The sequence below is a fragment of the Epinephelus fuscoguttatus genome, linkage group LG1, assembly GCF_011397635.1.
Source record: "Epinephelus fuscoguttatus linkage group LG1, E.fuscoguttatus.final_Chr_v1".
Taxonomy (NCBI): Eukaryota; Metazoa; Chordata; class Actinopteri; order Perciformes; family Serranidae; genus Epinephelus; species Epinephelus fuscoguttatus.
In genome coordinates this window covers 10,771,901-10,799,467 of record NC_064752.1, presented here as the reverse complement: position 1 = coordinate 10,799,467, position 27,567 = coordinate 10,771,901, and the positions used below count along the sequence as shown (strand labels likewise).

General features: G+C 41.4%; 1 protein-coding gene across 1 annotated transcript; it reads left to right on the top strand.

The window, feature by feature from the left end:
• The first annotated feature begins 896 nt into the window (after positions 1-896).
• On the top strand, positions 897-25,957 carry LOC125892799 (protein SSUH2 homolog). The gene is made up of 12 exons (XM_049583078.1): positions 897-1,009; positions 3,786-3,866; positions 4,109-4,184; positions 4,329-4,458; positions 7,514-7,574; positions 10,799-10,923; positions 13,414-13,473; positions 13,684-13,763; positions 15,403-15,495; positions 16,941-17,046; positions 17,369-17,476; positions 19,552-25,957. Exons 1-12 carry the CDS (start codon positions 997-999, stop codon positions 19,690-19,692), a joined length of 1,074 nt encoding a protein of 357 aa, XP_049439035.1. The 5' UTR covers positions 897-996; the 3' UTR covers positions 19,693-25,957.
• Positions 25,958-27,567: the final 1,610 nt, after the last annotated feature.

The following is a 27,567-nucleotide window of genomic DNA, read 5'->3' as shown; positions in this document are numbered from 1 at the left end:
GTCGACATTCCTGCAGATCTGTGGTGTCAAGGCACCGGAGAGAAACTCACAGTGACACAGGAAGTTGGTCTGTATCCTTCAAAATAAAAGCCTGCAGTCATTTCTGATGCTGACTTATGAAGCAGTGCAGAGGGTTATTTATAATATAACTTTCGACTGTGTGTGCATGATAATAAAAAGATGGGCTATTACACATTGTGATTTAGAGTACAAACAGAACATTTTGACAGGGGTTTATTTCATATGATGTCATCTCCTAACCAAAGGTGCTGCCTTCAAATTTTCAAATATCATATTAGAGTGAGTTTCCTCGAGCCCCCCTGAGTAATTGGCTGAACATGCATGACCCTCCCTCCACCATACATTGGTTATGAGAGTTTTTAAAATTACCTTTTGATGTTTGAAAGTTAAAAACCCAGGTCCGACCAATGATTTGCAGCCAGACCAAAGTGCTTTCCAACGTTGCAGAGAAAAGTGCCAGTGGTGTGAATTGGCCGTCTGAGCTCAACTCAAGTTACAAGACAGATACAGACACCATTCTCTCTTAGAATATATAAAAATAAGAAAAAAATACACTAGAAAAAAATGCTTCATTGCTCCTTATTTAAATTACGTAACTGATGCCCTGATCATTAATGTGTTTCTTCTTCATTTGTACTCTGCACCTCTACTTCATCTCATATTATATTTAACTTTATATATGGTGGGTTGTAGACCTATTTTCAAATTGTGTCGATATTTACTTCACAATATATTTCAGACACATCGGCCACTAAGAAAAATCCCTATTAAGATTAAACATCTGTGTTATTTAAGTGGTAAAAATCTGGAGAGACAAAAAAAAGATCTGAAGTTAGTTAGACTTTTATTTTTTAAGGTTTCACCGGAAGTCGTGCCCTGTTGTCGCTGTGTGGAGTGGACCCTTGTAACGGTGTGTGGAGCTAACGGGAAGACTGTCTGGATTATTGATACAGTAACTGATCAAACAGCAGCAGGATGACCAGCGCAGGTAGGAACTGACACACACCACAGGACACAACATGACACAGGTCACCATACTGACCATAACACCACCCAGTTGCTGCTGCAGGACACCGTCAGGCTGCAGGAGCTGGAGCAGGAGGAAAGGGAGGAGGCGGAGGAGGAGTGCACGGCTGCAGCAAACACTTCGATAAAGAAACAAATACAACTTCAACACGTTATAAATCTGTATTCTGTTTACTGGAGTACATTTAAACCCGGTTTAAGGTGTCAAAGTGTGGCGGGGTTTTATTAGACCTGGTGGAGGTGATGTCTGCAACTGGACTCGCCCCTCGATTATAATTGGATTAAAGATTTTGCAGCTTTTAAACAGATTGTGAGTAGAAATGATCTGATATGGGCTGGAATATTAAAGAAAAACACTTTATTAGTTAAATTTAATTCATTAAATGTCTCCTTTCAAGTCTCAGATCTCTGCTCTGTATAGTCAACACCTGTTCTTTAGTTAAACTGCAGTAAAATGGGACGTGAAAATGCTAATGTGAATATGAACGTTATCATGAACAGAAACACACTGATTTTTCTCTCTTCCTCTTTTATTCCTGCCCCGCCTCCTCTCCTTTCCTTCTTTACCTCCTCCTGCCCTCCTATATCCCCTCCACTCCTCTGCTTCCTCTTTGCCTTATTTGCCCCCTCCTGTCCTCTCTGACTTCCTTCTTCTTTTCCTGTCTACTCCCTTTCCCTGTGTATCTCCTGTTTCCTTTCCTACACCTCTTCTTCCACCTGTTTTGTACCTCCTACTTTCCTTTCTCATCCTTCCTTCTTTCCTACCTTCTCCTCTTCTGTATCTCCTCCTTTCTTTTCTTACTTTCTCATCTCCTTCTCTAGCCTCCTTCTCCCCCGTCATAACCACCTCCTTTCCTTTCCTTTCCTTTCCTTTCCTTTCCTACCTCCTTCTCTCCATCTGTACTTCTGTCTTTCTTTCTAAACCTTCTCCCTTCCTTTTTTCCAGTCCTACCTCCTCCTGTCCTTCATCTCCTCTGCCTCCACTTTTCTAGTTCTATCTACTCCTTGTCCTCTGTATCTCCTCCTCTCTTTTCTTGCATCTTTTCCTCCACCTTCACCTTTCCTTTCTCACCTCCTACCCTTCTCTATCCCCTCTCCTGCTTTCTCCTCTCTTACTATACGTCCTCCTTTTCATTCCTACCCTCTTGTTTCCTTCTCTAGCTACATATGTCCTTTCATACCCCCTTTCCCCTTCATAACCACATCCTGTCTTTTTATTATGTTATGTTTTGTTTTGCTCCCTTTCCTTTCCTTTCCTTTACATTCCTTTCCTGCCTCGTCCTGCCGTTTTATTTCTCCTACACTCCCCTGCCTCCTCTTCACCTTATTTGCCCCTCCTTTCCTTTCTGACTTCCCCTTTCTTTTCCTATAAAATCCTTTCTTTTGTCTCTCATGTTTTTCTTTCCTACACCTTTTCTTCCACCTGTTTCCTACCTCATTTCCTTCCCTACCTCCTCTCCCTCTTCATCTCTTGTCCTTTTGTACTTTCTCCTCCTTCCCTCCTCTTTTTTCGTACTTCCTCCACCACCCCTGCAAAATCTCTCTCTCTCTCTTTTGCTTTCCTACCTTCTCCTCTCCATCTGTACCTTCCCCTTTCCTTCCTTACCATCTTCTTTTCTTTGTTATTTTTTCTGTCCTCCTTCCTCCTCCTGTCCTTTATCTCATCCACTCCTCTGCCTCCTCTTTGCCTTCTTTACCTGCTCCTCTCCTTTCCTACTTTCTCTTCTCTTTTCCTGTCTACTCCTTTTCCATTGTGTTTCCTACTTTCCTTTCCTACATCTTCTCTCTCACCCTCTCCTACTTCCTCATTTCCTTTCAATCCCCTCTCCTACCCTCCTCTCTCCTTTTGTGCCTTCTCCCTTTCTTTCCTACCCTCTCATCTCCTTCTCTAGTTACATATGTCCTTTCATTTCCCTTTCTTTCCTTCATAACCACTCCCTTTCCTTTTATTTTGTTATGTTATGTCTTGTTTTGCTTCCTTTCCTTTCCTTTTCTTTCCTATCCTACCTCCTTTTCTCTATCTGTACTTCTTCCTTATCTTCTTAACCTTACCTTTTCCTTCCGTACCTATTTTTTTCCTGTCCTACCTCCTCCTGTCCCTTCCTACTTCCTCTTTTCTTTTCTTATCTACTTCTTTTCCTCTCTATCTCCTCATTTCCTTTCATACCTCCTCCCCTTCTCTATTCCGTCTCCTACCTTCTCCCCTCCTAATATACCTCCTCCTTTTCTATCCCCTTGTCTCCTTATCTAGCTTATCTGTCCTTACATACCCCTTTCTACCCTTCGTAGCCACATCCTGTCCTGTCCTGTCCTACTTCCTCTTTTACTTGCCTATCTACTTAATTTCAACTGTATCTACTATTTTTCTTTCCTACATCTCTCCTTCTATAGCTCCTCCTTTCTTTTCCTACCTTCTCCAGCCCCTCTCTAGCTTCTTATCTCCTTTCATACCCCCTTCTCCCCTTCATGACCACCTCCTTTCCTTTCCTTTCCTTTCCTTTCCTTTCCTTTCCTTTCCTGTCTTTATGCTGAGCTAAGCTAACTAGCTGCTGGCTCTAGCTTCATGTTTACGGAACAATTACAGTGGTATCGATTTTCTCATCCAGCTCCAGTGCAAGAAAGAAAACAGGAGTATTTCCCAGAATGTTGAGCTTTTCCTTTAAAGGCCTTGCGTGTCCTCACTCCACCTAAACAAGTGTTTTCACTTATTTTGAACTGTTTCCTGTTATTTATTCCAGCTGTGTATCCCCCTCCCTCCGCCCCTGCGGCCAACATGTTTGGAAATGTGCCCGGCTACGAAGGCACTGTGGCAGGAGGAGGTAAGAGGAGTCCAGCCTACAACTCTTCACATAACATTCATGTAGTTGCAACAGCTTAAACTTTGTGTTTCTGGGGCCACCTTTAGTTCACCTGGTAGAGTGTGGGCTCCATACAGGCTGAGTCCACCGCAGAGGTTCGGGTTCGATTCCAGCCCCTGGCACTTTGTTGCATGTCATCCCTCCTCACTCTCCCACATTCCCAATCTGAAATGAACAATGAAGGTTTCTTTTTGTTGCTGCAGGAGGTTACCTGCCCCCTCCTATGCCCATGGAGCCCGTAGCCCCGCCCCAACCTGGCCCTGTACCTGAGAACTGGAAGTAAGGCCTGACATCACCTATCTCACCAGCCAATCATGAGATGCTGATGTGGCTCTGTGTTTGTTAGATTAAAAAATGGCGTTAAGAGAATATTCTGGTTTAACTCATGATGTGATTCCGTGTGTGTGTGTGTGTGTGTTGCAGCATCCCCACTCTGTCAGAGGATGTGGCTCGTGAGGCTTTCAAGAGCTTTGTGAATTCTCAGTGTTGCTACAGTGAAAGTCCTGCCAAAGATGGAGTCATCACCAACATGGAGCCGTTCAACACCTACAGGGTGACCTGACGTTCACACTCTTTATGATGCTGTTACTGGTGTGTTTGTTACTGAAGGATGCTCCGGCCATGCTCTGTCTGCCCAGAACCACTGAAGCAAATGCAAAATTTTATTTGTAGCACATTACATTTCAGGTGGAATCACAAGTCGCGTGAGCTAACACGATGTGACAGCGTAAAGATAAAACATTACACATAATACATGTGAAGAAGTATGAATTAAAATGAAAATAATTAAGATCAACAGCAGACCAGACCACCTCTTAATTTGGTAGCGAATTTATTTTCACCAGTTAGCTCAAATAAAGTTAATTAAGTAATTGCATGAAGACTTAAAGCAATAATTTTAACTTATGTCAGTCTCTCATGGAGGAAGGTTCCTACGCAGGTTATCCTACCCTGAGGTGTAGAGTGTGTATGAGGTGTGTGAGTCTATATATGCTCAGTTTCCTGCCAGAGACTCTCAAAGCAGAAAAGGTGTCAAGTCAACTTTATTCATATAGCACATTTTGATATGACATGATAAAAACAGACAAAATAAGAAGGTACTATTATTATCATTATTCTTAACACTACAAAACACTTAAAAACCAACTAACAGCTTGTCAAAAAGATATGGTTTAGTTTGCTTTTAAAAGAGAACGCTGTTGTAACAGACCGTAGTTTTTGTGGAAGAGAATTCCAGAACCAGCCTCACTCAGAAGTTGTCTACTTCGGCACTTGGGCAGTGACTTGCGGCGTTAGACACTGACGAAAAAAGCCGCCCTTAAATGTCGACATGATTCAGAGTTGCTCGTAATTATAGTTTAACGGTGTTTGGGGGGAAACGCTGCAGGACAAGAAGGAAAGTTAAGGCAGTGAAAGTCCGAGTTAGGTGGGTGGGAGGAGTGGTGGATGGGTCCAACAAACACCGACTTTCACCCGGGAGAGTTGTGTTCATATCCCATAAGATTCTAAAGCCAAACCATGTTCTTTTTCCCGGAACCCAACCACATGTGTTAGTTGTTAGAGGAAAAATAACGTCCATTTGCATTGTTGTACTGACGTAGTGCTTTTATTTTGAAAGACACTGTATGTAAACATTAAATTCCCTGTAAAAACAGAACTATATTTTGAAAGAACACAATGCATGTAACAGGCAGAACTTGACACGACGTCCTAGAAAGTAATTAACCAACGCACCTGGGTACCTTTCACGTTATATCTAGACGTGCAAAGTCCATGACCAAACGTCCATGTGACGAGGTTGTAGTGAGAATGTGCTGATGTGCTTTGCAGATATTAACACCTGTTTTATTTTGTTTATTGTCAGTCTCTGTATTCAGCTCTCTTTTTTATAAATCCACTTTCCTGTTTTAAGTTGCTTTGCAGTGTTCGCAGTTGTAGCCGATGCTGGAATAGCAACTTTATCTGCAGGGTTCTCCGCCATTACATCTTTTGGAGCAGCCAATTGTAACACCCTCACTCCAAAATGGCCTGTGATTGGCCAAAGTCTCCTGTCACAGGCTAGATTTTCTAAAGCCTGATAACAGAGCTGAGAGGAGGTGCAGACGTCTACTTAAATTACAGCGTGCTCAAAGTTTGTCATGGGATTTTTGCCCAATGACGCCAAAATAAAACTTCCTACCCCAGCTTTAATAAGACAGTAAAACCATCAAAGAAGTAAGAATGAAATAATACAATAATAAAGACCAACAGTTGACAGTTAAAATTATAATAAGACGTGAGTTAAACCAATAAACGAAGTAAGAATAAAAGAAAATAAAATCATACATAAGACCAGCAGGCCAGACTACTGAAAGCAGCGACTGTGATCTGATCACATTGTGGTCAGGGCCATATGATCACATTTTGAATGTAGTTAGTTCTGCTTGATTTACATGTGCGGTCTTCTTCACCCAGATCACATATCATATGTTCATACCAGGGACACACGGAGTATCAGGTCTCTGCTGCCTCTCCGTGCTGCACGTTTGAAGGACTGCATGTGTCCACACAGAGACAGTTCAAGGACACTATGACATCACGTCACGGCAGTTTATAAACACTTTAATTGTGGGACTCTGATGACTCTCACATGACTGTCATTGGACCTCAGAGACTCTCATGCGACATTAAAATGTGAACAAACTGTAATGGTGGAAAAATAGGGAACTGATGAAGCGTCAGCAGTGTGGGCCAGGGTGTTTTCAAAGTCTGACACCAGTCTTAAATCAAGACAGCTGAGCCCTCCAACTCCCCTCGATAACACCCTCCCCTCCCTTATTATTCTTTGTCTAGCTTTAATTTGGGGGATTTCCATGCTCCATGAGTTGGCTCCTCATTTCTCATGTTTGACCACAGAGTCAGTCAGTTAGCTGTGGGCACAGTTTTAAAGGTTATGCTGAATTAGATGTTGGTAGTTCTTGTTTGAATCGTTCCCATAGATGTTCGGACAGTTAATACTGGATCAGTTTGGTACTGAAGAAAACTTAAAAATGTGATGATTCTGGGGTGTCGGTGGCTTAGTGGTAGAGCAGGCGCCCCATGTACAAGGCATTTGCTGCGGTGGCCCGGGTTCGACTCCGGCCTGTGGCCCTTTGCTGCATGTCCTTCCCTCTCTCTCTCCCCCTCCCCCCTTCACACTTAAGCTGTACTATCAATTAAAGGCTAAAACGGCCAAAAAAAATCTTAAAAAAAAAAAAAAAAGAAGTGATGATTCTCAAGCAAGATCTGGAGTCACGAGAAGCATATTTTTTCTATGATTTCTAAGCTGATTTATGGACGATTAGAGATCCTCCTGAAGTGTAAGTCAAACTGAATAAAATAAAATCAAAATCATGTAATCTATTTTGAATGTTGAACGGAGCGTGACTGGACCATCTGTCCTCTCTGAATTCAGTTTCCTAATTCCACTGATTTTAACATAACCATTGCTCTGTTTCTGTTACCTGTATCTTTGTGATTATCTTTTACTTTAAAAAATTATAATTATGTTGTTATTGTTTCTATTTGTACCACAGTTGAAACTCTGCACGTGTAGTGTCTATAACTGATGTGTGTTTTCTGTTCTGCAGTATCGACTGGAGACGTTCACTGAGTCCAGGTCAACTGAGTGGGCCCACAAACCTCACGAAGGTACACACACACACACACACACACACACACACACACACACACACAGACACACGTTTCACATTCTTCAGTAATATGATCGCAGTGTATTGACAGTACAGTACCATATAGTGCGTGTGGCCTGCTGGCTGGTGCTGGCCTTCAAAAACATTTTGTGCGGCTCCCAAACATGACATGAAATGCATGCATTATATTTTAATTATGCATGATGCTGTTATGTTTGTTTGTTCAACTTGAGCTCTGTTCTGAGCATGAAAGTGCAGTGAATTGGTGTCATTGCATCCTTAGGGACAGTTCACCCCCAAACAGACGTTGCGCTAGACTTTTTCGTTGCCGGTCATTTTGACCGACAGGGTCATAAAAATCCGGTCATTATCTATTTTTACCGGTCATTTTAATTTTCGTTTTTAAATGACAATAAAGATATTCAAAGACATTTAGTTTTCATTCGTTCGTTTTTAATAAATCCAACAAGCAAGTTATAAAGTGTGCATTAATAAGGACATGAACGAAAAGATGAACAGACATCCACACACACAGTTCGGCGTCTGGTCTATTTTTCACACGAGCCGCGAGCTCTTCTGTCAAGCTGGATAGAGCGGATCGTACCAAACAGGAAGCCGGACACAGAAAAGACGAGAGAATCCGGCCAATTTTCAAAATAAAATAACAACAGCATGCACTGAGGAACGTGAGGAGAAAATACCATGTTTATAATTTAAAATAACACAACAGTGCATAACCGAACACATTTTTCAATACCATTATCACTTCATTACAATTTTAATTTTGTGTCACCGAGCCTACAGACATAACTACATAAATAAAATGGTCAGAACAATATGCCCTATTCATTCAGTGTTTATCCAACACGATCAATAGGCTACATGGACATGCAATGACAAATTGTCATTAACTTATTACGTTATAAAAAACGATTAAAATATGGACTTACCCATGTTTAAAATGACCTGTTGAAGTGAAAAAACGAGTACTGACGGGAACAGACGAGTGGAGTAGATGTTTAACTGGCGCGGAGAGCGCAGGAGAAATGCGCGGCCTGTGTGGACAGTCAAGCGTCTGCGAGTATACTTGCAGGACTTCTGCAGCACTACCGCATCTGGTGTGTCCAGGCCGTTATGTCAACAACGCTACATGAAGCAGATGAATGACTTTTTCTCTGCAGTGTGAAAACGGCAGCCACTTAAACCACTGACTGTGCACTCCGCTGCCATGTGGGCAGGGGTGGTAATTGCAACCGGTCAAAATGACCGACGGCCTTCAGATTTTCCGGTCATTGTTTTAAAAAAACGGTTAATGACCGAGAATATCCGGTTAACGCGACCCCTGCCCCCAAATCAAAGATACTTTTCCTCTTACCTGTAGTGCCTTTATAGATCTGGATTTTTTTTGTCTGCCTTCTCTCCAATTTAATGGAACTAGATGGCATTCAGCCTGCGGTGCTCTAAGCGCCAAAAAATACATTTGAAAAACTCAACAGCAATGTCTCTTTCCAGAAATCATGACCCTTCTACTTAGAATAATCCACAGACCTTGTTGTGAGCAGTTACATATGGGAACTATTTTCTTTCTACCAAACTACACCCACTAAGCGTGTCACTGCACAGAAGGAAGTGTGCATTTACTTATGAACGAGAGGTAAATAGTCGTGACATCCTCCTCAGCTGAGCTGTAACGATAGCTAGCTCAGTGGTGCAAGGGGTTACAGTTGGCTGGTGTAGTGTGGTAAAGAGAAAATAGTTCCCACTTGAAACTGTTCACAGCAAGGTCTGTGGATTATCTTGAGTAACCAGATCATGATTTCTAGAAAGAGACATTGCTGTTGAGTTTTTCAAATGTATTTTTTTGGCACTTTGAGCACCACAAGCTGAGTGACAGCTAGTTCCATTATATTGGAGAGAAGGCATTTTTGATTATTGATTACTATTTTTGATTTTGGGCCAAACTGTCCCTTTAATGTTATTTAATTCCTGTAAGTTAATGAGTGTAAACCAATGGGATACATCAGTTGTTGCGAGAAAGGCAGGTTGGTTTTTGATTTAACACAGACAGAAAGATGGGACAATTTATGGTGACTTGATTGGTTGGACTTTTTGGTTAAACACACTAGTACACACACATCATAAGTAGAGCTGATGGAAATGAATTGTTTCCCAGGAAGTTTAACTGCCTGTGTCATGTGTTCTTTAATCCTGAAACAAAGTCTGAACCTTCAAACAGCTCTTTGAAGAAGTGAGTTAAGCATAAAGAGTTGTTCTGGGTGTTGCTTAGTAAGACAAACAAATAGGCAGAACAATCTCCATGTGATGAAATACTGATGTGGACTTTCGTTGTTTCTTGTATTAAAAGGTTGCTTTCTAACAACCTAATCTCATACAACAGATACCTGAGTGTCTTTGAACACACCAACAGGAGAAACAGTTCTCAGTCACATTATATCAGTCCTCCAATGATTCAGTGTTTCATTTTCATGAAGTTGTTTTTGACGGACAAAAATGGTTAAAATCTGTGCAGCAGAGCCCGTGATATCCTCAGCTTTAGTCCTTCGTATGGATCAAATTCCACAAACCTTTATTTCCCATAATACACTTGGGTAGTGCCTTTCATTAGATTATCATCTTTCTGCCTGTTAGGAGCCGTTCACATACGGCATTTTTTGCACCCTCACATCCATCGTTGTATGTACGTATGTAGACACGTGGATTGTGTGTTCAAAAGCAAGAGTGACGCCATGGTGGCACGCAAGCACTTCCAAGTGCCTATTTGTCAGGGTGCTACAGCTGCGCCCTGAGATAGACAAAGTTGTCATATCATGTTCATCACTTTAGTGTAGGTCTGCCCAAAGCTGCACAACCTGTCCCACACCAAGGATGATATTTTAATTGCTTACACACTTAAAGAACATCACCTGGAAGAACTCGGGATTTCTAATTAGCAGGTTATGGTCACATAGCAACAGGAGGCGCCACCTGTCTCTGCACCCTTAAAAGTTGGCACAAGAGTAGCACCCAACACCCAACCATACATTCTCCCGGTGGTAAAAGACATGACGTGTATCAGCCCTTAGACAGGCACATCTTGACTTCTAAATCTAGTGTCAAGTGTCCAAGTCCAGGCTGAGATAACCCAGATGACATCACTATGGCAGCAGGTGTCAGGCGTTTTTGATTAACAGGTGGGTGTGACGTCTCTTGTGTGATTCACAGGTGAGCCGGCTGACTTCTACACCCAGACTGCCCCCCGGCCCTGGGAGATCCAGGCCACCAAGACTCCCAGCCTCTTTATTAATCTCACAGAGGAGATCCGCGTGCCCTACACCTCCTCCATCCGGGTAATCGGTTAATAGGAGATATCCATGTTGCCATAGTAACCTGCTGTGTCATGCAACTGTTGACCTGAACATTGTTTGATTTTAACATACAGCTGACGGCCAATCGAGCCAATCAGAGAGCAGGTTTCTCTGAGTTTAGAGGATGAATATTTTTGGAGTTTTTGAGGAGGTGATAGAGGTCCTTGAGAAAAACATTCAAGGGTGAGAGGATTCAGATGGTGCTTGAGGAGGTCCCATAGGTCTCTGAAAAGCTTCTAGGGGTCCTTGAATAGGTTCCAGGCGTTCATAGAGGAGAACTCTCAACATGGACCCTGTTTTTGTCTTGTGGAAACAACAATTTCTGAAATTGGTTGGCTGGCAGCAACGAAACAGGCTGCAATGTAACCAATAGGGCCCAACCGATATGGATTTTTTGGGGCTGACGCAGATTCCGATATTATGGAATAAAAAAATCTGATAACCGATATATCGGCCGATTAAATTTTTACGTTTTTCAATTTAAAAAACCCAGAAATACCTGCTTTTGATGGCTTAAATATAGTTCAAACACTTGTTACAAAGATATAAATTGAAGGAAGAACATTTTACTATTTTCAAATACTTTTATTATCACAAATTGTGTGGAACAAGCAGCATATGAATAATTTGAACACAAAATAAATCAAAAATATGATGTGCAAAAAGGCAGTAAACCTCTGGGAAGTGAAATAATCATGCAAAGTCTATATAAATTAAGACATTCAGATGTATGTTCACAGTACCAGAGTTCTTATTATTGCCAATTTAACAGAGGTAGGTTTAACACCATATTCCCAGCTTTTTTTTAGTGATGAAAATATAAGTGTTAACATCAGCGTCAATCGGCCAACTTTTGGCCCATTAAATCGGCCAGCCAATAAATTGGTCAGGCCCTAGTAACCACTCTGGGCAGGTGTGGTCCATTAATTTATGTGCATTAAAACTGTTTGTTTTTGACACTAACAGGCTAATCAGGTTGTTATTATAAGTGTTGCACAAAGTTACGGAAAGGACCCTTCAGAGAAAGGAAAAGTTTTTCCATAGCTTTCGCTTGTTCCGGTCTGTTTTGTGTTAAACCTCGCTAATGATAAGTTTCATTATGAAATCATACGAGAGGTAACTTGTTGTTGGAAGAAAACAGTGGAAATATGAGAGTTGGAGAGAGGAGTGCCAGTGAAAGTTTGTTGTGTTTGAGTACGGAAAGAGTATCTTACTCTTATCTAAAAGTTTTTTCTTTTTTTAAAGATATGTTTTTGGGCATATTTGCCTTTAATGTATAGGACAGCCAAGTGTGAAAGGGGGAGAGAGAGGGGGATGACATGCAGCAAAGGGCCACAGGCTGGACTCGAAGCCGGGCCGCTGCGGCAACAGCCTTGTATATGGGGCGCCTGCTCTACCACTAAGCCACCAACACCCCATCTAAAAGATTTTTAATGTCATGGCAGAATATTAAGCTGATTCCAACGGTGTGAAAAAGTGATTTCATAGTGAAACTTGGACACAAAACAGAAAGGAAGAAGCGAAAGATTCATTTCTCTGAAGGGTCCTTTCATAATGTTGTAAGATACTCACAATAACAATCTAAACCTATTAGTGACAAAACCAAACACTTTGAATGAACAGAAATTGAAGGGGTGGGTACACTGAGCCTTTTTGGCTGCTGCCAGCTGTAGCGCTCCCTCTCAGTAATGGACCACTTTCAAAAACTGTCGTCTCCGTCAGTCACTCAGACACCACAACATGGGAAAACAGGATCCAAGATGAAAAATACTGGATGGTCCTTTTTAAGCTGTGTCAAGCCTGTCACAGTGGTCCCTTAGGAGGGTTCCATGGGGCCTTAAAGAGAGGGAAAGGGATTTTGTGACAACCCCATATTATCACTGATATTAACTGGGCCTAGACAAAAAGTTATGGAAGAATTTTTAATTGTATTTTGATTTTGGGTCAGTATGTTGTGCGAGAGAGGTCTGTAAATCAGGGGAATTTGAGGATTATCAGGATTTGATCCATTTGGTCCGATAATGTATGTAAAGTTTACAGCAGCTGCACTGTTGAATCATTGTATCCCCATTCAAGTTAACAGAGCACTAAACTGGAAGTCTCCAGAAGTCTCTAGTGTACCTGCTCCACTCCCAGTGATGAGGAAGTAGTGCCTGAATGAATGGGGCCCACCCTTCAGCACATTATCCACTTCTCTTTATACATTTGTGTTTCGGACACACTGAATTTAATTACCACGCACTTCCTCAAAGCCTTCCTGTCAATTGTTGGAGACATGCAACAATGGTAACCTGTCCCAGCCTCAGCTCTACTGGCAGTTTAACAAACTAAAAACTCTCCCATACTGTTTTAACATGCTAAGTAGCGTGTTAGTATGGAATTTGGGGCGCAGCCAGTACGTTAGTGTGACTCCAACAGACAGTAAATATATTTTTAACTTTGCGTGTGTGTGTATGTATGTGTGTGTTTTAGGAGTGCTTCACCTGCCATGCCACGGGGTTGATGCCGTGCGATGAGTGCCAGGGAAATGGAGTAAGAAGACTCAATCACTCGTTCATATAATCAGTAACAGTAAACTACAGTGATTACAGTTTACACATACAGTATATAACAACACTGAAGACAGGAGAAGTTTGATGAGGATATAATATCAGAAGATGAAGATTTAGTAGATTAATCAACAAATATAATTTTGTGTGTGTATGTGTGTGTGTGTCTGTCTGTCTCTCTCTCTGTCTGTAGAAACCATGCTGGGTGTGTAACGGCACAGGAATGAGGGATAATGAGAGCTGCTCTCGCTGCAACGCTACAGGCAAAGACAAGTAATGAAAGAGAAATGTCATGTTTTCCGTCATGCCTTATCAGATTTATGTATATGTCTCTCTCTTGCGGGGGTCACATGCCAAAAAGGTTGGAACTCAGGGGTTTAAAGTTTTAATCCTTAAGATTTAAGTTTCTTTGAATCCCTTGTGTGTGAGAAGAATCTGGGGCGTGAATGGTGTACCTCGCCACTGTAAACTACAAGACCTTATTACAGAATATAAATACACTGAATGAAAAAAATTAAAAAAAAAACAAGGTTTGATTTAATGAAAATCCTAAAGATTATAACCATAAGACCTTCAAGTCTAATTTGTGACCATTTTTGCATGTCATCCCCGTCTCTTTCCCTGTCCATTCTCTACGATCCACAAATGACCACACTAAAAGGGCCAGGCTTCTTTTTCTGCATGTTTGATCCGTTCACTACAAATCCCGCTATGAAATCTCTCTGCAGTGATACGTTTAAGGACGGAGAATGAGGCCGACGACTTGATAAACTAAAATTTCCTTTTCTCCTCAACCATGCAGCATTTATTTCCGTAGTGGCTTTTCCAGCTCTCATCCACGTGAAACTGCGGACCATCCACCAAAATCGCTAACTTAAGCTAACAGAGGTAGCATTAATGACGTTAAATCCAGCGACACTCACAAGGTGCCACTAGCTGCCATGCAACCTGCTGCTTTCAAGTTTTCATTCCTAACATGACAGAGTTAAATCAGAGCGGCGCACTTTGATGCAGTAGCCGAGCAGAGTATTAAAGGCATACTATGCAGGAAGTGCATGTGTGGCTCAGCTTCGCCCTTCGAGTCGACTGGTCGCTATGTTTTTAGGCCCCAATTACACAGGATCACACAGAAAGCATTTTGCAGGTTGCGTAACACGAGGCACACGCCATGGCTTTTATTTATTTTAATCAAATGCCACTAGTAGAAAAACACTTGCTGCGCCTTTTTATTGTTGCCAGGCAACCGCCCCATCACCTACTTACCCTAACCTTCCCATATAATCAATCTATTGTTTATTATTTATTTCACAGGAATCAGTATCTAGTCCCTAAAATGTTGAGGCAGAGGGTACTTGCTGTAGCTCTGGTTGAGGGTGAGAGGCTGTCAGTAAATAGTTTGTTGGACACAGGAAGACAGAGATCTGTGTGGGTACATGAGACCCTAAAAAAAGGGAGGATCATGGGAGTACCACCAGTTGGTCCAGGAGCTTCTCCTCCATGATGGCAATTTCAAGTACACGCTTGAAAGTATACGCTTCCAGAAAATAAGAAAACACAGGCAGAGGGCAGGTTCTCTGTAGATACAGACACCGGCACACTCTACTAGCGGGGTCGTAAGTATTGACTGAGAGTGATTAATTCCGTGTGACGTAGTATGCCTTTAAATGTAAGCTACTGAAGGTTAAAGTATTAAAATGGGTCGTGGATGGTTAATACATGTATTTCATGTCATGTTAAGGAGCCGCACAAAATGTTTCTGAGGGCCGCACTTTGACTAACTGTGAGAGAGAACATGAGAAAAAGCGGTATGGCCCTTTAAATGGCACTGTACTGTCAATACACTGTGATCATATCACTGAAGAATGTGAAACATGTGTCATGTCTGACCGTGTGTGTGTGTGTGTGTGTGTAGCTGTAACAAGTGTGATAATCGGGGAACGAAGGAGTGTGAGACCTGTGAAGGAAAGCGACAGCTGCTGACCTACATCAAGCTCAAAGTGGAGTGGTGAGTACTGATACTACAGCTGTCATGAGGTCCGGTCCTGGAGTTCTAAATTCCAGTGGTCCTTGAGAAGCTTCTATGGAGCCTTGAAGAGTTTCAAGGGTTTGCTGGTGGTTCCAGAGATCATTATAATGTTTCATTAGGTTTTCAGGAGTCAATGGAGATGAAGTTTAAGAAGTCAATGAAAAGTGTCCTAGGGTCTTTGAGGGGCTTCAAAGGTCCTTGAGGAGGTTTGCTGAGACCTTGAGGGTGTTGTAGACGTACTTAAGGAGGTTCTAAGTGACCTTATGGAGTTTCTCAGGCCATTGATTGTCCCAGAGGTCCTTGAAGATGTTCTATAGGGTTCTTGAGAGGATTTAAAGGACATTCCAGATGACCTTCCAGGGGTCTTTGAGGGGGTTTCAGCAGTCCTTGAGAAGGTTCCCTGAGTCCCTGATATTCCGGTGGTCCTACAAGGAGGTTCCTGGGGTCATTGCTGAGGTGGTCCTGGAATATTCCACAATGTTCCAGGAAAGTTTTCCATTGGTCTTTGAGGGGGTCCATGGGGCCATAAATAGCTTTCAGGGCTCATGAGGGATTCCAGAGCTCCTTCAAGATTTTCTAGTAGACTATAGTGATGTTCCAGGGGTTTCCAAAGGTTCTTGAGAAGGTTTCTAGTGGTCCTTGGAGATATTTCAGGTCCACTAAAAATGTGCCAGTGGTTCTAAAGGAGGTTCATGGGGTCATTGTGAAGATTTTAGTGGTCCTTGAGTATGTCACAATGGTCCTGGAAGATTTTCCACTGGTCCCTGAGAGGGGTCCCTAGGCCTTAAATCACTTCCAGGGCTTATTTGGGATTCCAGAGCTTCTTGAAGATTTTCCCGTGGTCCTGTAGAAGGTTCCCTGAGACCTTGATATTCCAGTGGTCCTGGGAGATGTTCCAGTGGTCCCTGAATATGTTCCTGTAGTCCTGAAGGAGGTTCCTGGGGTTGTTGCAGAGTTTTCAGTGATCCTGAATTATATCATAAGTTGTTTCAGTGGTCCTTGAGGAAGGTTTATAGAGCTTTAAATAACTTCTAGGGCTCACTGGGGATTTCAGAGCTCCTCCAGTGGTCATTGAGGAAGTTCCAAGGGTCACTGACGAGGTTCTAATGGTCCTTGACAAAACCTCATGACATAAAAATGATTTTAAATTTGTTGTTTGAATTTTACACACAGACACACAGACAAATTATCAAAAGGATCTGGTGAGCAGTGGTGATGTCATAGATCAGACTTTGGTGACCTCTGGTGGTGGAAAGATAAACCTGCATGATGTTAATTTAACCTGATAGAATACCTCACACTGTTTCCAATTTAAATAACTGATTAAAGTTATGTATGTGTGTATATGATTACCTGTGTGTGTGGTTTTTTATATGAATAAATGCCTTGTAAATACAGTGTATTTGCGTATGTGTGTGTTTAAGGACTAACAATGTGGAGGACCACGTGATCGAGCAGAACTCTGGTCTGAAGGTCGATGATCTTCGCTCAGTGAGCGGGAAGGAGCTGTTCAAGAACAACCAGTACCTGGTACACACACACACACACACACACACACACACACACACTAAAATTGCATTTAAATTTACAGTCTCAAGGTTTTAACTAAAAAAAAAATAGGGAGTGGTGCTGCTAGGCACTACTCATCCTGTAGAATACATGATTTTTTTTTTTCACTGTGATTTCACTTCACTGCCTGTTTTATCTCAAACAGGAAACCCTGACTCTCCTCCCTTCATTATGTTCCTCAAATACAGCTGAGGTCATGGGGTGATTGAAGGACGTTGCTACTGTTAGCTGCCTGTTTTACTGTCAGCACTGAGTGTTAGTCTCTCTGTCTGTCTCCTCTCAGCTTTACCCACTGATCGGCTTCCCAAACCCAGCCATCTCTGAGGCCTCTGACCGTCTGATCAGAGAACACCAAAGCAAGTACGCCCAGAACTCCAGGATCCTGCAGCAGGTGGGTCAGCGGACGACTGCATGACTGGAACATTCAGGAAAAACCCAAATTATGAAAAGATAAAATGTACTTCAGCTACCGTTAAGGCACCTCCTTTTGTCATTTCTGTAAATGAAATCAATCTTTGTAGTCTTATGCCCTGTTTCACCAAACACTTTCAGTATGGTACCTTTGGAACCAAAGTAACCCTTCAGACATGGTACCTAGTCCCAGTGGTTCCACTGCAAACAGTAATCTTAAATGTGGGCGGGGTTGATGTCACTCACTGCTCCGTCCAGCACTCACTGTATTTCCTCCTTTATCAGTCTGCACCTCGTTTATCGTCCACAGAACGAGGCTGCTCATTTTCAGAACAAAATAGAACAGGCTGCAGTGAGAGTCTCTCTCCATGGGATATTTAAAAATAGTTGCTTTGTGCATTTAGTCCTTCTCAGGCAAGTTCAGGGGTTTATAACCTGCCCACAGGAACAACGCTCTTTGATGCTTTTTTTTCTCCTCCGAGTGAGGATTGGAATATATGCAGCTCACATAATCTGGTCAACATTAATGTACATAAACGCTTGAAGATCCACTCATTACTAAAAGTGTATGTCATATAAAAACTAAAGTGACGGTCAAAGTTGTCACAGTGAAATTCAAGGTGTGTTGATGGATTCAAGTCGTCAGCTGATGCATTGAGTAACATTACAAGTTAACGTTCCACCTTAAAAGTTGCTGGCAGTCGGCCCACTTAAATTATTTTTCCTCAGACTCCAGCTGCTGTGAGAGGCAGCAAAACATCCTTTCATTTTATAGCTACAGTTTACTAATAAAGCCCTCCACAGTATAAACAGTGGTTATATGAGCCTCAAAACCAGCCACAGCTCAGCCCTGAGCAGAGTGACCGTCCTCTACTGACCAATCAGACTGCAGTGTTCACAGCTCCACCTTTTAGTACCAGATCTGTGTGCTAGGTACCCCAACAGAGGGGGGACCAAACATGGGGACAGTACAGAACGGTTCCATTGGTACCATCCACAACTTTTCACAGTGGAAATGGAAAAAAAGCGTACCGAACTGAACTGTACCGCACAGCTCGGTGGAAACAGGGCTTAAGTCAGTGTTCCAACTGATCCAGCCAGGGGGTCCAGATTTCTCCTTGGCCCTGTCATCGAGCTAGTTTGCTGTACGTGTCAAATAGCTGTCCCTTATTCACTCACTCTACAGTAGGAGACAGCACTTCAAAATAGAAGCTCTGTGCCAGAAATTCACTGTACTTCTAAATAAAGTGTGTTTTTTGCAAACTTGACATGTTTGCGAGTCACTTGCAGTCCATTCAGAATAGACTGTGACCCACCAGTTGGGAACCACTGGTCTAAGCACAACATAATTTTGAGTGCTTGTGCAGATATCAAGTCAGGAGACAGGAGTGACACAGGATAATAGAAGTCTAAATATTTCTCAGTCTCTCAGTAAAGATGATGTGAGTGCAGGAAGGTTGGAAGAGATTAGGTCGATATGAATGAGTGATGTCAGGCATTACTGTCATAAATATGGTGTCTGTGAAGATGTGTAAAGTGCTCATGTAGGATAACATCATGCATTAATTAGGAGTCTTAAAATGTGTTGGGGAAACAAATGTGACTCATACCTGCTGCAGTGAACTTATTTAATTGAACTGAGGACTCAGCTGAAGAGAGTTTAGATTGGAGTTATTCATTGAAAAATGAGACAGTAGTTGAAATGTGAAAAGAAAACAGTTGAAAGTTCAGTTGAAGCACAAAGTTGAAGTGTTTGCTCTGTAAACAGATCATCAGTCAGAGTCTAACACCACTGACAGATCTTTCCGTGGGCGATGAAGGCAGATGCCTGGGGTGCCACCCAGAGGGGAAGTCAAACATTAGGGAGATGGTAGAGTATATTGAAAAAACATCAGTGGTGCAGTAAATAAAAACAAGAAGACAAAAGTTGCAAATTTGCACATGCTTTGTCCTCGTACTGTTTTTAACTTCTCACACTCATAAAGAAAGAGGACAGGTGATACCCAAAAATGTGAAACTGTTCCTTTAACATTTCCCTCTCTCTTTGCCTCTCAGAGGCAGACGGTGGAGTTGATCCCCATCACCAAGGTCAACTACAAGTGGAAAGACGACTCCCACGTCTACTACGTCTACGGCAACGAGAACCAAGTCAGCGCCGACAATTACCCAGCAACCTGCTGCTGTGTCATCCTGTAGACACACACACACACACACACACACAGACACACACACACACACACCGTCTCAAACTACCATTTTCTCTTTTTTTATTTTATTTTTTTTTAATCCATGCCCTCCCTCCAGGACAACTTTTAACCAGTCACTGCACAGATCTGTCTGGTGGTGCTCACTGGGATCCCAAAGTAGTCAGGTCCCAGTGTTGTGGAGAAATCTGTATGTTATATGAACAATAACACACACACATTTATTCGCTGTGATGAAAACTGAATTTAGAAAATTGCCTGAAATGAATGCCGAACTGAAACTTCACAACAAAAGGGAGAGTAACAACTTCTCAGTGCTGACATTAATATTTGATTAGTAAGTGCTCCACACTAACGAAACACTCCTGGAGGGATTCATCTGTTTCTCTCTGTGTTTCCAGAACTGTCCGTTCCATTCAGACTCTACCTCCTTTTAGGACGCCGTGATGCGCCACCAGGTGTCCTGATGAGACAAAATAATAACCTTCATATCAACAATTATACTTTAACTAGACAAATCTTTCACAAGAGGAGAACTGAATTGCTGGTATCCAAATTTAAGACTGAAATATTATAGTTAAATTGACCGTCTGTATCTGATTATTGTCTCAGTGTGGACACCTGTGTCGGCCGTCATGTCTCTGACACCATGACCACTTACCAAAGATATTCTTCTGTTACAGTTTACTGAAAACACATGCCAGTATGTGCCATTTAATGTCCTCAGTATTGCATGGAAACCTCATATCTCCAAATTATAGCTTTTTTTGAGAGCAAGCAGGAGTTTTAATTTCTCCAGATGTGAACAGATCAGATTCATGATATTGTAAGGGAGCTTTCACATCAGGGACCAGGCCCAGATCTGAGTACGCTTGACCCCAAAGTCCAGTTTGTTTGACTAGTGTGAACACTTTGTACTGTGTTTGTACTTTGTACTACTATTCAATGTGACTGCAAGGTGATTTAACAAGTTAGGAAACAGTCTCAGTTTAATACTGATGCCTTAAGGCAGCCCATTGCTGACAGACCTGGATCTTCAACCTGCAGTTGGAGCTCTGGAAGGAAGCGGAGAGCTCCAGTGCCTGACAGCAGCTGCTCTACCTCCATGTGGGAACAGAGATTTGCCTCGCTAGTCCACATTTGACAGTCCTTGAGGCAGCAGTGCCTGTCTGCTGCAACCTTTTCTACGCTGTAGCATAGCAAAAATGTCACGTAATGGCACTTGTGCTCATATATTGCCTTACAAGGTGACCTGTACAGGGTGCCACCCGCTACTCAGTTAAACATTTACATGCACTCACACACTGGTGCTCTTACTTACGCAATTTGGGAATCAGTGTCTTGCCCAAGGATGCTTTGACGTGCAGCTTATAGCAGCTGGGGATTGAACGGCCAACTTTCCAACTAGTGGATGACCCACTCTACCTCCTGAGCCACTGCCGCCCCGCAGGTGATGACTCTGCAAGTGTAGTCAGGTACAAAACATTACTAATGTGAACGCTGAGCAGCAAGGGAGTGGGTGGGGAGGGAAATCAAACTCGGGGATAGTTTGAATCAATTGTAGCGCGTATGAAAACGCCCTGAAAAGCCAGTCACATGTGGAGGGCAATTAAAAAAGGAGATATGAAGTTTTCATCTCACTGAGGTTACATTTATGATGAGTGCTGTGTGATATTGCATTTGTGTGCGATCAGGTGACCGGGGGGGGGGGGGTGTGACCTGCAGCTCCGTGTGGGAAGCAGAAACACAGTTCAATAACAAAAGAATGTGGTTCACCTGGTTTCTACCTGAGCTCTTCTCTCTGTGGTTTAATGTTACATGAAGGTAGAAACCACTCCAGTGTTTAAACTGCTGAGATCAGACGCTTCAACACAAACATAACAAGGCTGTTGTGACTCCAGTAACAAAAGCCTTTGTTTGTCTGAAGGATGGGTCACACCAGGAAGTGTTGAAGCAAAATTCGTCCCTGTCTTCGCTAAATGTTTTGGTCTAGAAGCTCGGTGATGTACTGACTGCTTACAGGATGAGCTGGTGAACCACTGTAGCTGCATGGCAAGCTAACTACTAACACGCCAGTGCTGATCAGACACAATAATGCTTCTTTCTATCTCTCTGTACTGGATGTTTTTTCTCTTGGATTTTGTCCTCGGGATTGTAAATCATTTCTTTCATTAAAGAGCTGTTGTTAGCGAGTTAGTTAGCTCAGTTGCTAACAGGACAATAAACTCAAACAGTTTAAAAAGTGACCAAGGGAGCAGGTTTCACCTCAACATTAGGAGGGACACATATTAAGCAGAGAGTATGGGGGTTCTCCCTCAGGAAATTTTGACCATCAACATTTTATTTTCTGCATTCTGGTGATTTTTATGCACCAATTTATGGTGTAAATGTCTTTATTAATGTAAAAAAAATCAGGCTCTACATAACAGTTCAAAATATATAAATAGACGAAGAAATTTAATGTAGTGAGGCTCTTAGGCATCGGTATTGCTTTCAAATATGTCTGCTCTTGTAGATCAACTTCTAATTTAACATAGTCCCTGTTGAGTCACCACACATGTTGGCAGAGTTTACATTTCTGTCCAGTGTCTCTCAGTTGGGAAAGTAAAATGTGCACATGACACCTTTTCACATCAGTGAGAAATGAATTCATAACAATTATAAACCCCTGAACTTTAATAGTTTATGTGTTACAGAGATATTTATGCTCATGTCAAAAGTTCCTGCACATTCAAAACACATCCCACGTATTTGTGTTCTCTGAGAACTCAAGAAAAAAAGTTGTGATACTATGAAAATACAATATTATATAATATATTATAACATGATATGATATAATATAATATAATGTAATAAACTGCAATTTAGCCATAATAAAGCCAAAATGTTTCAAGAAAAAAGAATCTACCTGCCCTATCGTCCGCTGTGTATTACGTTATTGCTCTGCTGATAGTATCCCCATTTGAGAGGCAAAGTTTAAGCCATCGTCCGCTGCTCCTCATCAGAGGAGAAATATTGAAACTACCTGAAACATTTCTCATCAGGCTGAATCAGTACAAGGCATGATTTGTCCCATGTTGTCATGCACAGAGCTGTTACAATGACAATACTCCAAACAAGTTCACTCAAATATCGTTAGGGACATTTCTGTCCTCCTAAGATATTGGTAGGGACACGTCCCTTTCGTCCATATGCAAACCTCTGCCCTTAGTTCACAATAGCATTTTAGCACTGTTGCAGAAATAATCTCCGTCCACAGTAACACACCTGAGAACGCCTATTACATGGTCATTTACATATACTGGGCATGTGCATAACAATGTAAACAGGAACTGGCGGAACTGTAAATGAAAGTAACATATGAGTATAAGGTGGTCTAGGTGGTCAGTGATTATATCTGGGTGGCTGTGCCCCCCCTGGCCACCCCTTGGTGGCACCACTGACAGTGTGAAGTGTCACAAGAAGCATTAAATAAACTAAAGTTTGTCACATTCAGCCATTAAAGAAATGGCAAAGAAAACTCTGATATTTTAAGAAGCAATTACATCATAATACTATTATAAATATTAAGCTTCGCCAAGCGTTTAATGTTTCCTGTCCTGTGTGAGGTCCATAAAAGCCTTTAAGACTGTTTCTCTGTCGCTTTGACTCTCAGCCAATCAGCTCTTATTCTGTGAAGCTGCCTCGCTAAAGGGCATTTTTTGTAAGAAACTTTACTGAGCCGACAATTGAAATATCCACGCAGCAACCCGAAACATGTATCTCCAATGCTTGTGATTACTTTATACCTTTCAATGAGCTATGATCATTTTTTACAACTTTTAGCCTCGACTAAAGTCTAGTCAAACTCTTTGGTGCTTTCACAAAATGCTGTTCTGCTCTGTTAGACCTTAAATAGTTTTGGTGATGTATGTTTTCCACCTGATAACAGCTGTATCATAAAGCAACTGTCAGATCTCAGTACAGTGTTTGAGACTTGCAACTGCACCAGAAATACAAAAAAAAGGTTTGTACATAACTGCAACATCGTCATAGCAACTAATTCAAAACCCCTCATGATCCGCGTGGATCAGAAGACATAAATGTATTCATTAAAAACACAAATACAGATTGAAATGTGTCAGAGTCTTGCTCTGGTCCTCTTGAATATATTAATATAAAGGTTGTTGATGAAAAAGAAAATATTTTTTATTTTGACAAAATTGCAAAAAAAAAAAAAAAAAAATGCTGGAAAGATTAACTTGAATTTACCATTGAACATAAGATGACATCAACATTTAACGTCAGAACACAAATACACAGCCTGCCCCTTTAAACGGCCCTCCTGCAGTACAGCAGACCTCCTATAGAGGGCGCTCTCTGTGTGAGTAACATACTCTGCTGACTGCCTTCAGTTTAACCAGTTTACCTGTGACATAAAGGACAAAGCCACTTCAGGTTTACAGGTTTTATTGTGTAAATGGCCATATATTTTTCATATATTTATATTTATGTAACCACATATATTAGCTGATTTAAATATTCCTTCCATTCTGCATTTGATAATATCTATGCTGCTTATTGTTTATCTTTGGTGGTTGATTCTTTAAGCTGTTTTTTCTGTTGTCTGCGCAACACTTCTCAGCAGTCTGTAAATTTTCAGAGTGTTCATGAGCTCCACGTTAAAGTGACTCTGGCTGCGTCCGAAATTCCGTCCTAACGTGCTATTTAGTGTTGTTTGAAACCTTAGTACACAAATTGCATCTGATTTCTGATTTCCACCCACCCATACCTGTAAAGCTCAGTACCAGAACCGACCCGTCATTAAGTCTAAGTCAAAGCCACACCCACCCACACCCGTTAATAAAAGTCCTGTGACCTGACCAACACCCATGATTAAACACACAGAGGCTACAGTCCCTCATATTAAGCTAAGTCCTCTGTTCTTGAATTACAAATGCAGTGGAGGAGAAGTCTCTTTCACTGGCTGCAGTCATTGCTGGGATGGTGACATTTAGTGCAATCACTGCAGGTTAGGAAACATTTTAGCATGCTCGTCCCACCACCACCATAAAACCTCAAAAGGATCATCCTTGGGTGTCTTGAACTTGATGTAGGTTGTCAACTCAACTTCAGGCTGCAAAGTTTCACCACTTGAGTCCTCCATGTTTGTGACGAATGTGAAGACAAGGTCAAAGGTTCAACTCGTGTCACTGATGATGAAAATAAAAGGAATTGCAGCTTGATAATAATAGTGGGTTAGATGCCGGGTATCTAACTGCGCCCGGGGGCGTCAGGGGGAAACAGCGTGACAAGGACAAAAGTCTAGGCGGTGAAAGTCCAACTGTGGTGGGCGGGAGAGGTGGTGAATGTGTCCAACAAACACTGACTTTCGCCCAAGAAAGCGGTGTTCATGTCCTGTAAGATTCTAAAGCCAAACCTTGTTCTTTTTTCCCAAACCCAACCACACGTGTTTGTTGTTGAAGGGAAAAAAAAACGTCAATTTGGGGTGTTGTACCAACGTAGTGCGTTTATTTTGAAAGAGACTGTATGTAAACAGTCAGTTTCCTGTGAAAACGGAAGTGTATTTTGAAAGAAAACAATGCATGTAACAGGCAGAACTTGACATGGCGTCCAGGAACGTTAACAACCAAAGCACCCAGGGTACCTTGCGCGTCGTATTGGGACGTGGAAGTCCATGACCAATTATCAGTAGATGACAGTGTTCATAACAGATGATGGTGGACAGTCACCAAAACACCTCTGTACCGTCAATATCACTTAAATTTAAATGTGAGATTGCACTTTGCCAAGCGAAATATATTTTTAAATCATCATTTTAAATTGCTGGTAGAGCTGAAGTCGGCATGGGTTACCACGGTAACGAGACGGCAAGGCTCACAGGAAGTGACGTGGTTATTACGGCTCAGTGCTTCCAAAAAGACACATACTACTGTTTATGTACACAAAAGTATATTAAAGGCTTGTAGGCTACACATACTGAGTATGTCGTGCGTAGCGTGTGGTTTCGGATGCAGTGTCTGCTTTTTATTGTCTCAAAGTAAAGTGTTGCTGCTGGAAAGTGATGAAGCTTTGATGAATGCTCCTTTATCTGCAATGGAAATGCCTTAAAACAACACTGTGACTAACAAACATCTCTGCTACTAACCTGATGGACCTGATACTGTTATTACTCTGCTAGTACTCAGTAATACTCTGTTACAGTAGATTATTCATCACATGTTCCTGTTAAAGATGGAAATAAACTCAGAGACTCACCTGCGTCTGTCACCTCTGTTTACAACTACACCTGTGAAACAGTATGGAGTCCTGAAACTGACCAAATTTAGTATCAGACAAGTCAAAAATATAACTGAAGACATGAACAAAATAATATCAGCTAATTAAATAATTAAAATTGTGTGTAAAATTATATATAAAGCTTCTTACTTTTCATTTAGCTTTAATTTTTTTTCTTCACCACCGTTCATTTAATAAAATACATTAAAACTTAATTCAATCAACTTTATCAATTATTTACTTTATCTTTTGGTAGCTTTTTGTTTTTAAATTATATTTTACTTTTAAGTAGCTAACTTTGTTAGCAATAATTGCTAGCACTTTTTAGCACTTTAGCAACTGCAGATTGAATCGTGATGTTTGCTAACAGTAACCTCTGGGTAGAAAAATACCCATGTCATGTACGTAAAATAAAACGTGCTGAGCAAACACTGTCTCAGTTGGTTAAGTGAAGCTGCCAAAAAAGAGGCCCACCTAAAAAAAAATCAATATAGGTTTAAATGAAAGCTATATTTAAAATATTCTCACTACCTTACCTTGCCAATAGACAGCCCTTTCCAGCAGAGAACTAAAGTCGTTATCTCAAAGCCATCAGTCTCCATTGACAAAAACAGTAATTTTACTTCACAGAACACTGGAGTTGCTGATGTACTGTACTAGATTTGGTTAATCAAATATTTTATTTCCATCCTTAAATCCTCCGCAGACACCATGAAAACTACAAAAATAAAAACCATAAAAACAAGATTTGAAATACAAATACCTTAATTACTTAAAGAGTCTCTCAAAAAATATCCAGCATTTAGATGTGCCCAACAATAGTCTCTCACATGGGTTTTCTGATAATAAACACGTCCCAAAAAGTTAGCACAGCAACAGAAAATATATTGAATTGTCCAAACAGGCCATTTAAACAAATATTATAATCAGATACAAACCAAATAAAGGTGCAAAATGACAAATACCGTGTGCGCCTCTTGGACAATGCAGAATATTATTATTTTGGGGCCATATGTACTTCTTTTGCAACCATGTTAGCTCTCTGCCGCCGTACTGCCTCAGCCCATAATGCAACAGGTGCGACCAATGTTAATAAAATTATGACAGACAACATGAAAAGCAGTTCAGTTAAACTTCAGTAAAAATGTCTCAGACAGTTACACCTGTGTTAAACTATATATCTTTAAATGTTACAGTTACGGCTGAAAATGACAACAGATTTTTTTTTTTTTTTTTTTTTTTTTTTGCCGTTTTCACATATCTCCACAGTTGAATTCAGTTGCCAGCTGTCTACCAGCAAGTGACTGTTGTTGTTAGCATGATGTCACAGTGACTGGGTCTCTACTGATCAATATCACATGCACTGGCTGATGAAAGATTATTACAGCTTTTTTTGCCATTGGTGCTTTATTTTTAAAAATGTGGTGTATATGTACATATACTGTGTGTGGCATATGTTATATTGGTCAGAGACATACATTGACACACAAACTGTACATGTACTTATGGCCGTAGAGACACACAGGCTGTGGATCGAACATTTGTTAACAACGAGAAGATGAGATATGGGGAGACTGTCAACAGGAAT